Source organism: Hyperolius riggenbachi, chromosome 4 (genome assembly GCF_040937935.1).
Source record: "Hyperolius riggenbachi isolate aHypRig1 chromosome 4, aHypRig1.pri, whole genome shotgun sequence".
Classification (NCBI taxonomy): domain Eukaryota; kingdom Metazoa; phylum Chordata; class Amphibia; order Anura; family Hyperoliidae; genus Hyperolius; species Hyperolius riggenbachi.
In genome coordinates, this window is record NC_090649.1 from 3,192,757 (window position 1) to 3,205,607 (window position 12,851).

At 50.4% G+C, this 12,851-nt stretch overlaps 1 protein-coding gene across 2 annotated transcripts in view; it reads left to right on the forward strand.

The window, feature by feature from the left end:
* Positions 1–1,297: 1,297 nt before the first annotated feature.
* TRIM54 (tripartite motif containing 54) overlaps positions 1,298–12,851 on the forward strand; it is a 115,990-nt gene continuing 104,436 nt past the window's right edge. Inside the window, exon 1 of one of the 2 annotated variants that reach the window (XM_068279815.1) lies at positions 1,298–1,971. In XM_068279815.1, coding sequence (XP_068135916.1) covers positions 1,804–1,971 — 168 coding nt within the window. In that variant the 5' untranslated portion in view covers positions 1,298–1,803. The remainder of the gene's footprint in view (positions 1,972–12,851) is intronic. The other variant, XM_068279814.1, reaches the window with a different exon arrangement.

Here is a 12,851-nt window from a genome sequence, read left to right on the forward strand (position 1 = left end):
TGGATACATATATGACACGTCTGTATAATAATGCATGTCACCGTGGAGACATATATGACAGGTCTGTATAATAATGCATGTCACCGTGGATACATATATGACAGGTCCGTATAATAATGCATGTCACCGTGGATACATATATGACAGGTCTGTATAATAATGCATGTCACCGTGGATACATATATGACACGTCTGTATAATAATGCATGTCACCGTGGATACATATATGACACGTCTGTATAATAATGCATGTCACCGTGGAGACATATATGACAGGTCTGTATAATAATGCATGTCACCGTGGATACATATATGACACGTCTGTATAATAATGCATGTCACTGTGGATACATATATGACAGGTCTGTATAATAATGCATGTCACCGTGGATACATATGACACGTCTGTATAATAATGCATGTCACCGTGGATACATATATGACAGGTCTGTATAATAATGCATGTCACCGTGGATACATATATGACAAGTCTGTATAATAATGCATGTCACCCTGGATACATATATGACACGTCTGTATAATAATGCATGTCACCCTGGATACATATATGACACGTCTGTATAATAATGCATGTCACCGTGGATACATATATGACACGTCTGTATAATAATGCATGTCACCGTGGATACATATATGACACGTCTGTATAATAATGCATGTCACCCTGGATACATATATGACACGTCTGTATAATAATGCATGTCACCGTGGATACATATATGACACGTCTGTATAATAATGCATGTCACCGTGGAGACATATATGACACGTCTGTATAATAATGCATGTCACCCTGGATACATATATGACACGTCTGTATAATAATGCATGTCACCCTGGATACATATATGACACGTCTGTATAATAATGCATGTCACCGTGGATACATATATGACACGTCTGTATAATAATGCATGTCACCGTGGATACATATATGACACGTCTGTATAATAATGCATGTCACCCTGGATACATATATGACACGTCTGTATAATAATGCATGTCACCGTGGATACATATATGACACGTCTGTATAATAATGCATGTCACCGTGGAGACATATATGACACGTCTGTATAATAATGCATGTCACCGTGGATTGTCTGGGGACCTGGACGTATATTTCTGTCTTTGTTATTTGTGACAGTCATTGTGTGAGTCAGTGTCACCTGCTGTGTGTGACAGCTGCACCCTCCTCCTCCTCCCCTCGCTGTCCATCCTTATCCACAAGCTAAAAATACCCCCAGGAATGCCCCCCTCGGCCCCCTCCTGCCTCAGCTTAACCCTGTCTGGGCGGTGGGCCTGGCTCACCAGGGAGAGGGTCCGGAGCATGGTGTCCCCCCGGCAGGGCAGGGGTTAAACCCTCCTGCAGAGTTTGATAAGTCCCTCTGAATTTGTCCATCTCTTGGCCGCGGCAAAACCTCCGAGCCTGCTGGACCGCACTGCTGTGATCTGTTGGAGCGACCGCACTGCTGTGATCTGCTGGAGTGACCGCACTGCTGTGATCTGTAGGAGCGACCGTACTGCTGTGATCTGTAGGAGCGACCGCACTGCTGTGATCTGTAGGAGTGACTGCACTGCTGTGACTAGGTGGCCCACTGACCGCACTGCTGTGACTTGCTGACCCGCTGGAGTGACTGCACTGCTGTGACTTGCTGACCCGCTGGAGTGACCGCACTGCTGTGACTTGCTGACCCGCTGGAGTGACCGCACTGCTGTGACTTGCTGACCCGCTGGAGTGACCGCACTGCTAGGACTAGGTGGATTGTGTCCGGCAAGGGGATGAATTTTGCGGTGGGTTTCAAGACTTTAGGGGGGGATACACAGACCATGGACAACCTGGAGAAGCAGCTGATCTGTCCCATCTGCCTGGAGATGTTCACCAAGCCTGTGGTCATCCTGCCGTGCCAGCACAACCTGTGCCGAAAGTGCGCCAACGACATCTTCCAGGTATGGCGGAGCCGGTCCGTGGGGGAGGGGACTGGGAATGATGATACTGCGTGATGTCATCTCAGGTCCAGTCCTGACCCCGCTGCCAATACTCAGTCACCTTCCAGGGAGGCCAGAGTGTGTAGAAAGGGGCTGGAAACTCCGTTGGGCTGTTGCGGCTGTCTGTGTTCCTGCTGGGATGAGTATCTGCCACTTCCTCTTCCTGAATCCCATCAGCTGTAACCAGTCCAGGAAGAGGAAGTGGGGGAAACAAATCAAAGAAGGGTCCAACACTTCCTCCTCCTACTAAAAGCTTCCTTTTTGTAGCTGTTGTTGAGTCTGTCCTCTTTAGAGCGACTTCCTGTCTGCACAGGAAGTGACAGAATCACCTCTGAGGAGTGCGCAGGAAAGGCAGAAAATACTATAATAACGATAATAATATGCAGTGTACATCCTTCTCATTAGTTACTTCCCTCCTTGGCCCGTAGGCAATAAACTTCTCCTGAGTTTTCTCCCAGGAGATAATCTATCATCTTTTATTTAGAATAATTTTCCAGCACTTTGTAATTGGAAAAATACCAACAAGTAGGAACAAAGTGCTAGCAAAACGATTTGAACTATTTTCTTGCTTGCTGATGATTTTATACGCATTTTATTGACAAGTTTGAAAATACCACTTAGGACAAAAAACTCTGAAGAAAAAATGACTTTCATATGGTCTGTCTGCAAAACACATGTTCAGCACTTTCCAAACGAGATTATCCCAGAACAGCGATGAGCGGAATGATCTAATTACCAATACGTGAAATTGTGCGTAGTTCGTGAAATTACCATTCCGTCCATAATCGAAATATCGCAAATGTTACGAAATTACGTGAAATTTTGCATTTATGGGGAATTTCGTAATTCTGATCGTTTTTCGTAATTATTATCTTATACGTAACACAAACAAATCAGAATTTCGTGTTTAACATGGAAATTCGGCAGTTCTCGAAATTGTGTTCCAGTCCAGAGCCTCCACATTTAAAGTGACAGCACATGCAGGGACCTTTGCATTATCAGATATTGCAAGGCCCAAAACCGAGTGTCTCAGCATGCATGACCGCTAAGTGCACCTTGACAAAGAGCACCTGTCTTAGAAGTGGCTGCAGGTAGTGCCTCCTGATGCATTTAAAGTGACAGCACATGCAGGGACCTTTGCATTATCAGATATTGCAAGGCCCAAAACCAAGTGTCTCAGCATGCATGACAGCTAAGTGCACCTTGACAAAGAGCACCTGTCATAGAAATGGAGGCAGGTAAAGCATCCTGATACATTTAAAGTGACAGCACTTACAGGGACCTTTGCATTATCAGATATTGCAAGGCCCAAAACCTAGTGTCAGCATGGATGACCACTAAGTGCACCTTGGCAAAGAGCACCTGTCATAGAAGTGACTGCAGATAGAGCCTCCTGATATATTTAAAGTGACAGCACTTGCAGGGGCCTTTGCATTATCAGTAATTGCAATCAATGAGTTTAGTCATTACCTAAATGTGCATGATTACTATTAGAAAGAAAATTACGTCCATTTTCGTTATGAAAATAACTTTGTTTCTATAGAAAACATGAAATTACTCAATTTTGCCCTAAACACAAAATTACGAAACCGAAATTTCGCTTATGGAATTTTGAATTATTGTTTGAATGGAAATTACGAATACGTCTCGTAGCAGCAAAATTCGCATCCGTATTTAAGGAAACACGAAATTACTAAAATTTTGGCTCAACACCATCCCAGAATAAACTGTAATCTTAAAAGGACCCCTGCAGAGAGAGGGATAGGAAGGCTGCCATATTTCTTTTCTAGTAAACAATGCAGATTACCTGGCTGTCCTGCTGCTGCTCCTCTGCCTTTTATACCTTTAGCCACAGCCCCTGAACAAGCATGCAGCATATCAGATGCCCTGACTGATGTGTGACTGGCTGCATGCTTGTTTCTGGTGTGTGATTCAGCCAGTCAGGTGGGCTGTAAGGTGCATTTGCCTTATTGCTGGCTGAGTATGTTTATACATGACGTCACAGAGCTGGTGAGGGCAGGGTGGTCGGCCATGTTTCCTCAGATCTCCCAGGCAATGTGTCTGCCGCAGACAGGATCAACTGACACTGACGGCTATGTTATACGGACATGCTGTGTCACTCCAGGCATGTGATGTTTTCTGCCACCCCCCTGAGGAATGCTGCCAGTCACTGTGAATGAATTACGTTGTCCAGTGATATTTCACCGGTGAGGGTTGTCTGTTTGGGTGAAGCACAGATACGGACTCGATAAAATTCTTATTTATCATGGATTAGGGTGGAGGAGGCAGTAACTGGTATACAGTACACGGTGTGAACTCGGGTCTGGCCTCCTCTCTGTAGGACACATTTGGGGTGGGGGAGGCAGTAACTGGTGTACAGTACATGGTGTGAGCTCGGGTCTGGCCTCCTCTCTGTAGAACACATTTGGGTGGAGGGAGGAGGCAGTAACTGGTGTACAGTACATGGTGTGAGCTCGGGTCTGGCCTCCTCTCTGTAGGACACATTTGGGTGGAGGGAGGAGGCAGTAACTGGTATACAGTACATGGTGTGAGCTCGGGTCTGGCCTCCTCTCTGTAGGACACATTTGGGTGGAGGAGGCAGTAACTGGTATACAGTACATGGTGTGAGCTCGGGTCTTCCCTCCTCTCTGTAGGACACATTTGGGTGGAGGGAGGAGGCAGTAACTGGTATACAGTACATGGTGTGAGCTCGGGTCTGGTCTCCTCTCTGTAGGACACATTTGGGTGGAGGGAGGAGGCAGTAACTGGTATACTGTACATGGTGTGAGCTCGGGTCTGGTCTCCTCTCTGTAGGACACATTTGGGTGGAGGGAGGAGGCAGTAACTGGTGTACAGTACATGGTGTGAGCTCGGGTCTGGCCTCCTCTCTGTAGGACACATTTGGGTGGAGGGAGGAGGCAGTAACTGGTATACAGTACATGGTGTGAGCTCGGGTCTGGTCTCCTCTCTGTAGGACACATTTGGGTGGAGGGAGGTAGTAACTGGTATACAGTACATGGTGTGAGCTCGGGTCTGGCCTCCTCTCTGTAGGACACATTTGGGTGGAGGGAGGAGGCAGTAACTGGTATACAGTACATGGTGTGAGCTCGGGTCTGGTCTCCTCTCTGTAGGACACATTTGGGTGGAGGGAGGAGGCAGTAACTGGTGTACAGTACATGGTGTGAGCTCGGGTCTGGCCTCCTCTCTGTAGGACACATTTGGGTGGAGGCAGGAGGCAGTAACTGGTATACAGTACATGGTGTGAGCTTGGGTCTGGCCTCCTCTCTGTAGGACACATTTGGGTGGAGGGAGGCAGTAACTGGTATACAGTACATGGTGTGAGCTCGGGTCTGGCCTCCTCTCTGTAGGATACATTTGGGTGGAGGGAGGAGGCAGTAACTGGTGTACAGTACATGGTGTGAGCTCGGGTCTGGCCTCCTCTCTGTAGGACACATTTGGGTGGAGGGAGGAGGCAGTAACTGGTATACAGTACATGGTGTGAGCTCGGGTCTGGTCTCCTCTCTGTAGGACACATTTGGGTGGAGGGAGGAGGCAGTAACTGGTATACAGTACATGGTGTGAGCTCGGGTCTGGCCTCCTCTCTGTAGGATACATTTGGGTGGAGGAGGCAGTAACTGGTATACAGTACATGGTGTGAGCTCGGGTCTGGCCTCCTCTCTGTAGGACACATTTGGGTGGAGGAGGCAGTAACTGGTATACAGTACATGGTGAGAGCTCGGGTCTGGCCTCCTCTCTGTAGGACACATTTGGGTGGAGGAGGCAGTAACTGGTATACAGTACATGGTGTGAGCTCGGGTCTGGCCTCCTCTCTGTAGGACACATTTGGGTGGAGGGAGGAGGCAGTAACTGGTATACAGTACATGGTGTGAGCTCGGGTCTGGCCTCCTCTCTGTAGGACACATTTGGGTGGAGGGAGGAGGCAGTAACTGGTATACAGTACATGGTGTGAGCTCGGGTCTGGCCTCCTCTCTGTAGGACACATTTGGGTGGAGGGAGGAGGCAGTAACTGGTATACAGTACATGGTGTGAGCTCGGGTCTGGCCTCCTCTCTGTAGGACACATTTGGGTGGAGGGAGGAGGCAGTAACTGGTATACAGTACATGGTGTGAGCTCGGGTCTGGCCTCCTCTCTGTAGGACACATTTGGGTGGAGGGAGGAGGCAGTAACTGGTATACAGTACATGGTGTGAGCTCGGGTCTGGCCTCCTCTCTGTAGGACACATTTGGGTGGAGGCAGTAACTGGTATACAGTACATGGTGTGAGCTCGGGTCTGGCCTCCTCTCTGTAGGATACATTTGGGTGGAGGAGGCAGTAACTGGTATACAGTACATGATGTGAGCTCGGGTCTGGTCTCCTCTCTGTAGGACACATTTGGGTGGAGGGAGGAGGCAGTAACTGGTATACAGTACATGGTGTGAGCTCGTGTCTGGCCTCCTCTCTGTAGGACACATTTGGGTGGAGGGAGGAGGCAGTAACTGGTATACAGTACATGGTGTGAGCTCGGGTCTGGCCTCCTCTCTGTAGGACACATTTGGGTGGAGGAGGCAGTAACTGGTATACAGTACATGGTGTGAGCTCGGGTCTGGCCTCCTCTCTGTAGGACACATTTGGGTGGAGGAGGCAGTAACTGGTATACAGTACATGGTGTGAGCTCGGGTCTGGCCTCCTCCCTGTAGGACACATTTGGGTGGAGGGAGGAGGCAGTAACTGGTATACAGTACATGGTGTGAGCTCGGGTCTGGCCTCCTCTCTGTAGGACACATTTGGGTGGAGGGAGGAGGCAGTAACTGGTATACAGTACATGGTGTAAGCTCGGGTCTGGCCTCCTCTCTGTAGGACACATTTGGGTGGAGGGAGGAGGCAGTAACTGGTATACAGTATATGGTGTGAGCTCGGGTCTGGCCTCCTCCCTGTAGGACACATTTGGGTGGAGGAAGCAGTAACTGGTATACAGTACATGGTGTGAGCTCGGGTCTGGCCTCCTCTCTGTAGGACACATTTGGGTGGAGGGAGGAGGCAGTAACTGGTATACAGCACATGGTGTGAGCTCGGGTCTGGCCTCCTCCCTGTAGGACACATTTGGGTGGAGGAAGCAGTAACTGGTATACAGTACATGGTGTGCGCTCGGGTCTGGCCTCCTCTCTGTAGGACACATTTGGGTGGAGGGAGGAGGCAGTAACTGGTATACAGCACATGGTGTGAGCTCGGGTCTGGTCTCCTCTCTGTAGGACACATTTGGGTGGAGGGAGGAGGCAGTAACTGGTATACAGTACATGGTGTGAGCTCGGGTCTGGCCTCCTCTCTGTAGGACACATTTGGGTGGAGGAGGCAGTAACTGGTATACAGTACATGGTGTGAGCTCGGGTCTGGCCTCCTCTCTGTAGGACACATTTGGGTGGAGGGAGGAGGCAGTAACTGGTATACAGTACATGGTGTGAGCTCGGGTCTGGCCTCCTCTCTGTAGGACACATTTGGGTGGACGGAGGAGGCAGTAACTGGTATACAGTACATGGTGTGAGCTCGGGTCTGGCCTCCTCTCTGTAGGACACAGTTGGGTGGAGGAGGCAGTAACTGGTATACAGTACATGGTGTGAGCTCGGGTCTGGTCTCCTCTCTGTAGGACACATTTGGGTGGAGGGAGGAGGCAGTAACTGGTATACTGTACATGGTGTGAGCTCGGGTCTGGTCTCCTCTCTGTAGGACACATTTGGGTGGAGGGAGGAGGCAGTAACTGGTGTACAGTACATGGTGTGAGCTCGGGTCTGGCCTCCTCTCTGTAGGACACATTTGGGTGGAGGGAGGAGGCAGTAACTGGTATACAGTACATGGTGTGAGCTCGGGTCTGGTCTCCTCTCTGTAGGACACATTTGGGTGGAGGGAGGTAGTAACTGGTATACAGTACATGGTGTGAGCTCGGGTCTGGCCTCCTCTCTGTAGGACACATTTGGGTGGAGGGAGGAGGCAGTAACTGGTATACAGTACATGGTGTGAGCTCGGGTCTGGTCTCCTCTCTGTAGGACACATTTGGGTGGAGGGAGGAGGCAGTAACTGGTGTACAGTACATGGTGTGAGCTCGGGTCTGGCCTCCTCTCTGTAGGACACATTTGGGTGGAGGCAGGAGGCAGTAACTGGTATACAGTACATGGTGTGAGCTTGGGTCTGGCCTCCTCTCTGTAGGACACATTTGGGTGGAGGGAGGCAGTAACTGGTATACAGTACATGGTGTGAGCTCGGGTCTGGCCTCCTCTCTGTAGGATACATTTGGGTGGAGGGAGGAGGCAGTAACTGGTGTACAGTACATGGTGTGAGCTCGGGTCTGGCCTCCTCTCTGTAGGACACATTTGGGTGGAGGGAGGAGGCAGTAACTGGTATACAGTACATGGTGTGAGCTCGGGTCTGGTCTCCTCTCTGTAGGACACATTTGGGTGGAGGGAGGAGGCAGTAACTGGTATACAGTACATGGTGTGAGCTCGGGTCTGGCCTCCTCTCTGTAGGATACATTTGGGTGGAGGAGGCAGTAACTGGTATACAGTACATGGTGTGAGCTCGGGTCTGGCCTCCTCTCTGTAGGACACATTTGGGTGGAGGAGGCAGTAACTGGTATACAGTACATGGTGAGAGCTCGGGTCTGGCCTCCTCTCTGTAGGACACATTTGGGTGGAGGAGGCAGTAACTGGTATACAGTACATGGTGTGAGCTCGGGTCTGGCCTCCTCTCTGTAGGACACATTTGGGTGGAGGGAGGAGGCAGTAACTGGTATACAGTACATGGTGTGAGCTCGGGTCTGGCCTCCTCTCTGTAGGACACATTTGGGTGGAGGGAGGAGGCAGTAACTGGTATACAGTACATGGTGTGAGCTCGGGTCTGGCCTCCTCTCTGTAGGACACATTTGGGTGGAGGGAGGAGGCAGTAACTGGTATACAGTACATGGTGTGAGCTCGGGTCTGGCCTCCTCTCTGTAGGACACATTTGGGTGGAGGGAGGAGGCAGTAACTGGTATACAGTACATGGTGTGAGCTCGGGTCTGGCCTCCTCTCTGTAGGACACATTTGGGTGGAGGGAGGAGGCAGTAACTGGTATACAGTACATGGTGTGAGCTCGGGTCTGGCCTCCTCTCTGTAGGACACATTTGGGTGGAGGCAGTAACTGGTATACAGTACATGGTGTGAGCTCGGGTCTGGCCTCCTCTCTGTAGGATACATTTGGGTGGAGGAGGCAGTAACTGGTATACAGTACATGATGTGAGCTCGGGTCTGGTCTCCTCTCTGTAGGACACATTTGGGTGGAGGGAGGAGGCAGTAACTGGTATACAGTACATGGTGTGAGCTCGTGTCTGGCCTCCTCTCTGTAGGACACATTTGGGTGGAGGGAGGAGGCAGTAACTGGTATACAGTACATGGTGTGAGCTCGTGTCTGGCCTCCTCTCTGTAGGACACATTTGGGTGGAGGAGGCAGTAACTGGTATACAGTACATGGTGTGAGCTCGGGTCTGGCCTCCTCTCTGTAGGACACATTTGGGTGGAGGAGGCAGTAACTGGTATACAGTACATGGTGTGAGCTCGGGTCTGGCCTCCTCCCTGTAGGACACATTTGGGTGGAGGGAGGAGGCAGTAACTGGTATACAGTACATGGTGTGAGCTCGGGTCTGGCCTCCTCTCTGTAGGACACATTTGGGTGGAGGGAGGAGGCAGTAACTGGTATACAGTACATGGTGTAAGCTCGGGTCTGGCCTCCTCTCTGTAGGACACATTTGGGTGGAGGGAGGAGGCAGTAACTGGTATACAGTATATGGTGTGAGCTCGGGTCTGGCCTCCTCCCTGTAGGACACATTTGGGTGGAGGAAGCAGTAACTGGTATACAGTACATGGTGTGAGCTCGGGTCTGGCCTCCTCTCTGTAGGACACATTTGGGTGGAGGGAGGAGGCAGTAACTGGTATACAGCACATGGTGTGAGCTCGGGTCTGGCCTCCTCCCTGTAGGACACATTTGGGTGGAGGAAGCAGTAACTGGTATACAGTACATGGTGTGCGCTCGGGTCTGGCCTCCTCTCTGTAGGACACATTTGGGTGGAGGGAGGAGGCAGTAACTGGTATACAGCACATGGTGTGAGCTCGGGTCTGGTCTCCTCTCTGTAGGACACATTTGGGTGGAGGGAGGAGGCAGTAACTGGTATACAGTACATGGTGTGAGCTCGGGTCTTGCCTCCTCTCTGTAGGACACATTTGGGTGGAGGAGGCAGTAACTGGTATACAGTACATGGTGTGAGCTCGGGTCTGGCCTCCTCTCTGTAGGACACATTTGGGTGGAGGGAGGAGGCAGTAACTGGTATACAGTACATGGTGTGAGCTCGGGTCTGGCCTCCTCTCTGTAGGACACATTTGGGTGGACGGAGGAGGCAGTAACTGGTATACAGTACATGGTGTGAGCTCGGGTCTGGCCTCCTCTCTGTAGGACACAGTTGGGTGGAGGAGGCAGTAACTGGTATACAGTACATGGTGTGAGCTCGGGTCTGGCCTCCTCTCTGTAGGACACATTTGGGTGGAGGAGGCAGTAACTGGTATACAGTACATGGTGTGAGCTCGGGTCTGGTCTCCTCTCTGTAGGACACATTTGGGTGGAGGGAGGAGGCAGTAACTGGTATACAGTACATGGTGTGAGCTCGGGACCGAGACCGAGACCGGGACCGAGACCTAAGGGAAACCCATGACCACCTACAGAGACAATACAAAGACACCCTCAGGCAGAAAAAACAGAGCCACATCTCCCACAAACTCCAACAGCTGGAGGACTCCCTCCAAGACAACTCATTCTGGGAGACCTGGAACCATATCGGTGCAAAGCCTAAAAAAAGCCCTCTTCATATCCAAAATGGCCACATCTGGCTCCACTACTTCAGGAACCTCTACAAAGACATCCCAGAAAATGCCCAAACCCTGGAGCAAAAACAAATAACTGCAAAACTGAAGGACATGGAGGAGACAATCAAGGACTTTCAAAACCCTCTGGATACACCAATCACGGTGCAGGAAATAAGAGAAAGAACAAAGCTGATAAAATGTAAGAAGGCTAGCGGTACCGATGGCATCCTGCCAGAGATGATCAAATACAGCCCCCCGGACATACATGAGGCACTTGCAAGACTATTCAACCTTATCCTGAGGGCGGGCTCCTTTCCTCAGGCCTGGAGTGAAGGCCTCATAACACCCATCTACAAGAATGGAGACAGATATGATCCAGCAAACTACAGAGGAATCTGTGTCAGCAGCACACTGGGGAAACTGTTTAACAGCATCATCAATAAGAGGATCCTCTCCTTCCTCACACAGCAGGACGTACTCAGCAAAAGCCAAGCCGGGTTCATGCCAAACCACCGCACAACCGACCACATCTACACACTGCACAGCCTCATCAAGACCCATGTCCACAACTCACGTGGCAAAATACACGCTTGCTTTGTTGATTTTAAGAAGGCGTTTGACTCAGTGTGGCACCCAGGCCTTTTCCTAAAACTCCTAGAGAGTGGAATAGGAGGAAAAACCTATGATGTCATCAAGAGTTCATATACTGGGAACCAATGCAGTGTGAAAGTAGATGGGAAGAGAAGTGCGTTCTTCAAGCAGGGTCGAGGAGTCAGGCAGGGCTGCAGTCTGAGCCCAACACTCTTTAACATATACATTAACCAACTGGCTGTAGCCCTGGAATCCTTCCCAGCTCCAGGCCTCCTCCTGCATGACCGTGAGGTGAAGTTCCTGCTGTATGCAGATGACCTTGTGCTGCTCTCCCCAACAGAGAAAGGACTACAGGACAGCCTGTCAGTATTGGAGACTTTCTGTACCACATGGGCACTGCCCATCAACCCAAAGAAGACAAAAGTGATGGTGTTCCAGAGGAAGAATGGAAATAAAACCCCTACCTCCTCATTTATATTAAATGGCTCCCCACTGGTGTCCACTAACAGCTACACCTACCTGGGGCTGGAGATCAACCAATCAGGAAGCTTTAAACCAGCAGTACAGGCCCTGAAAGACAAAGCCCGCAGAACATTTTATGCCATCAGAAGACAGCTTTACCACCTAAAACCACCAGTGAGAGTGTGGGCAAAGATATTCGACAGCATCATCACCCCAATCCTGCTCTATAGCAGTGAGGTATGGGGCCCGGTCACCTACCCTGACCAATCAAAATGGGACTCCAGCCCAACAGAAATCTTCCATCTAGAGTTCTGCAAGTATCTCCTCCAAGTCCATCGAAGCACTTCAAACTCAGCTTGCCGGGCAGAGCTAGGCAGGTTCCCACTATGGCTTACTATCCAGCAGAGGGCACTCTCATACTGGGCGCATATACAGAGCAGCAACCCCAGCACTTACCACCATAAAGCCTCACTGAGCCAGGGGGGCGAGGCCATACCACGCGCTCTCAAGCAAAGCATCAGCAGCCAGCCCAGCCAAGGCCACCAACACAGGCTGACAAAAGCCCAAATAAAACAGACTATAGAAAGCTGCAAGGAACGATACATAGAGGAATGGAGAAGTGACATAAAGAATTCCAAGAAACTCGCTGTCTATCAATCACTACAGAGGGAGTACACAATGGCTCCATATCTGGGGAGGCTACATCACCACAAAGACAGACAGGTCTTGAGTTTGTACCGTCTGAGTGCCCACAGCCTGGAGATAGAGACAGGGCGGCACAGACAGACATGGAAGCCCCGGGAGGAGAGACTGTGCAGACAATGCGACCAGGAGGTCTTGGAGGATGAGGCCCACTTCCTGCTACACTGCAGCAAATATGCACCTGTGAGGACCGCCCACTTCCAGAGA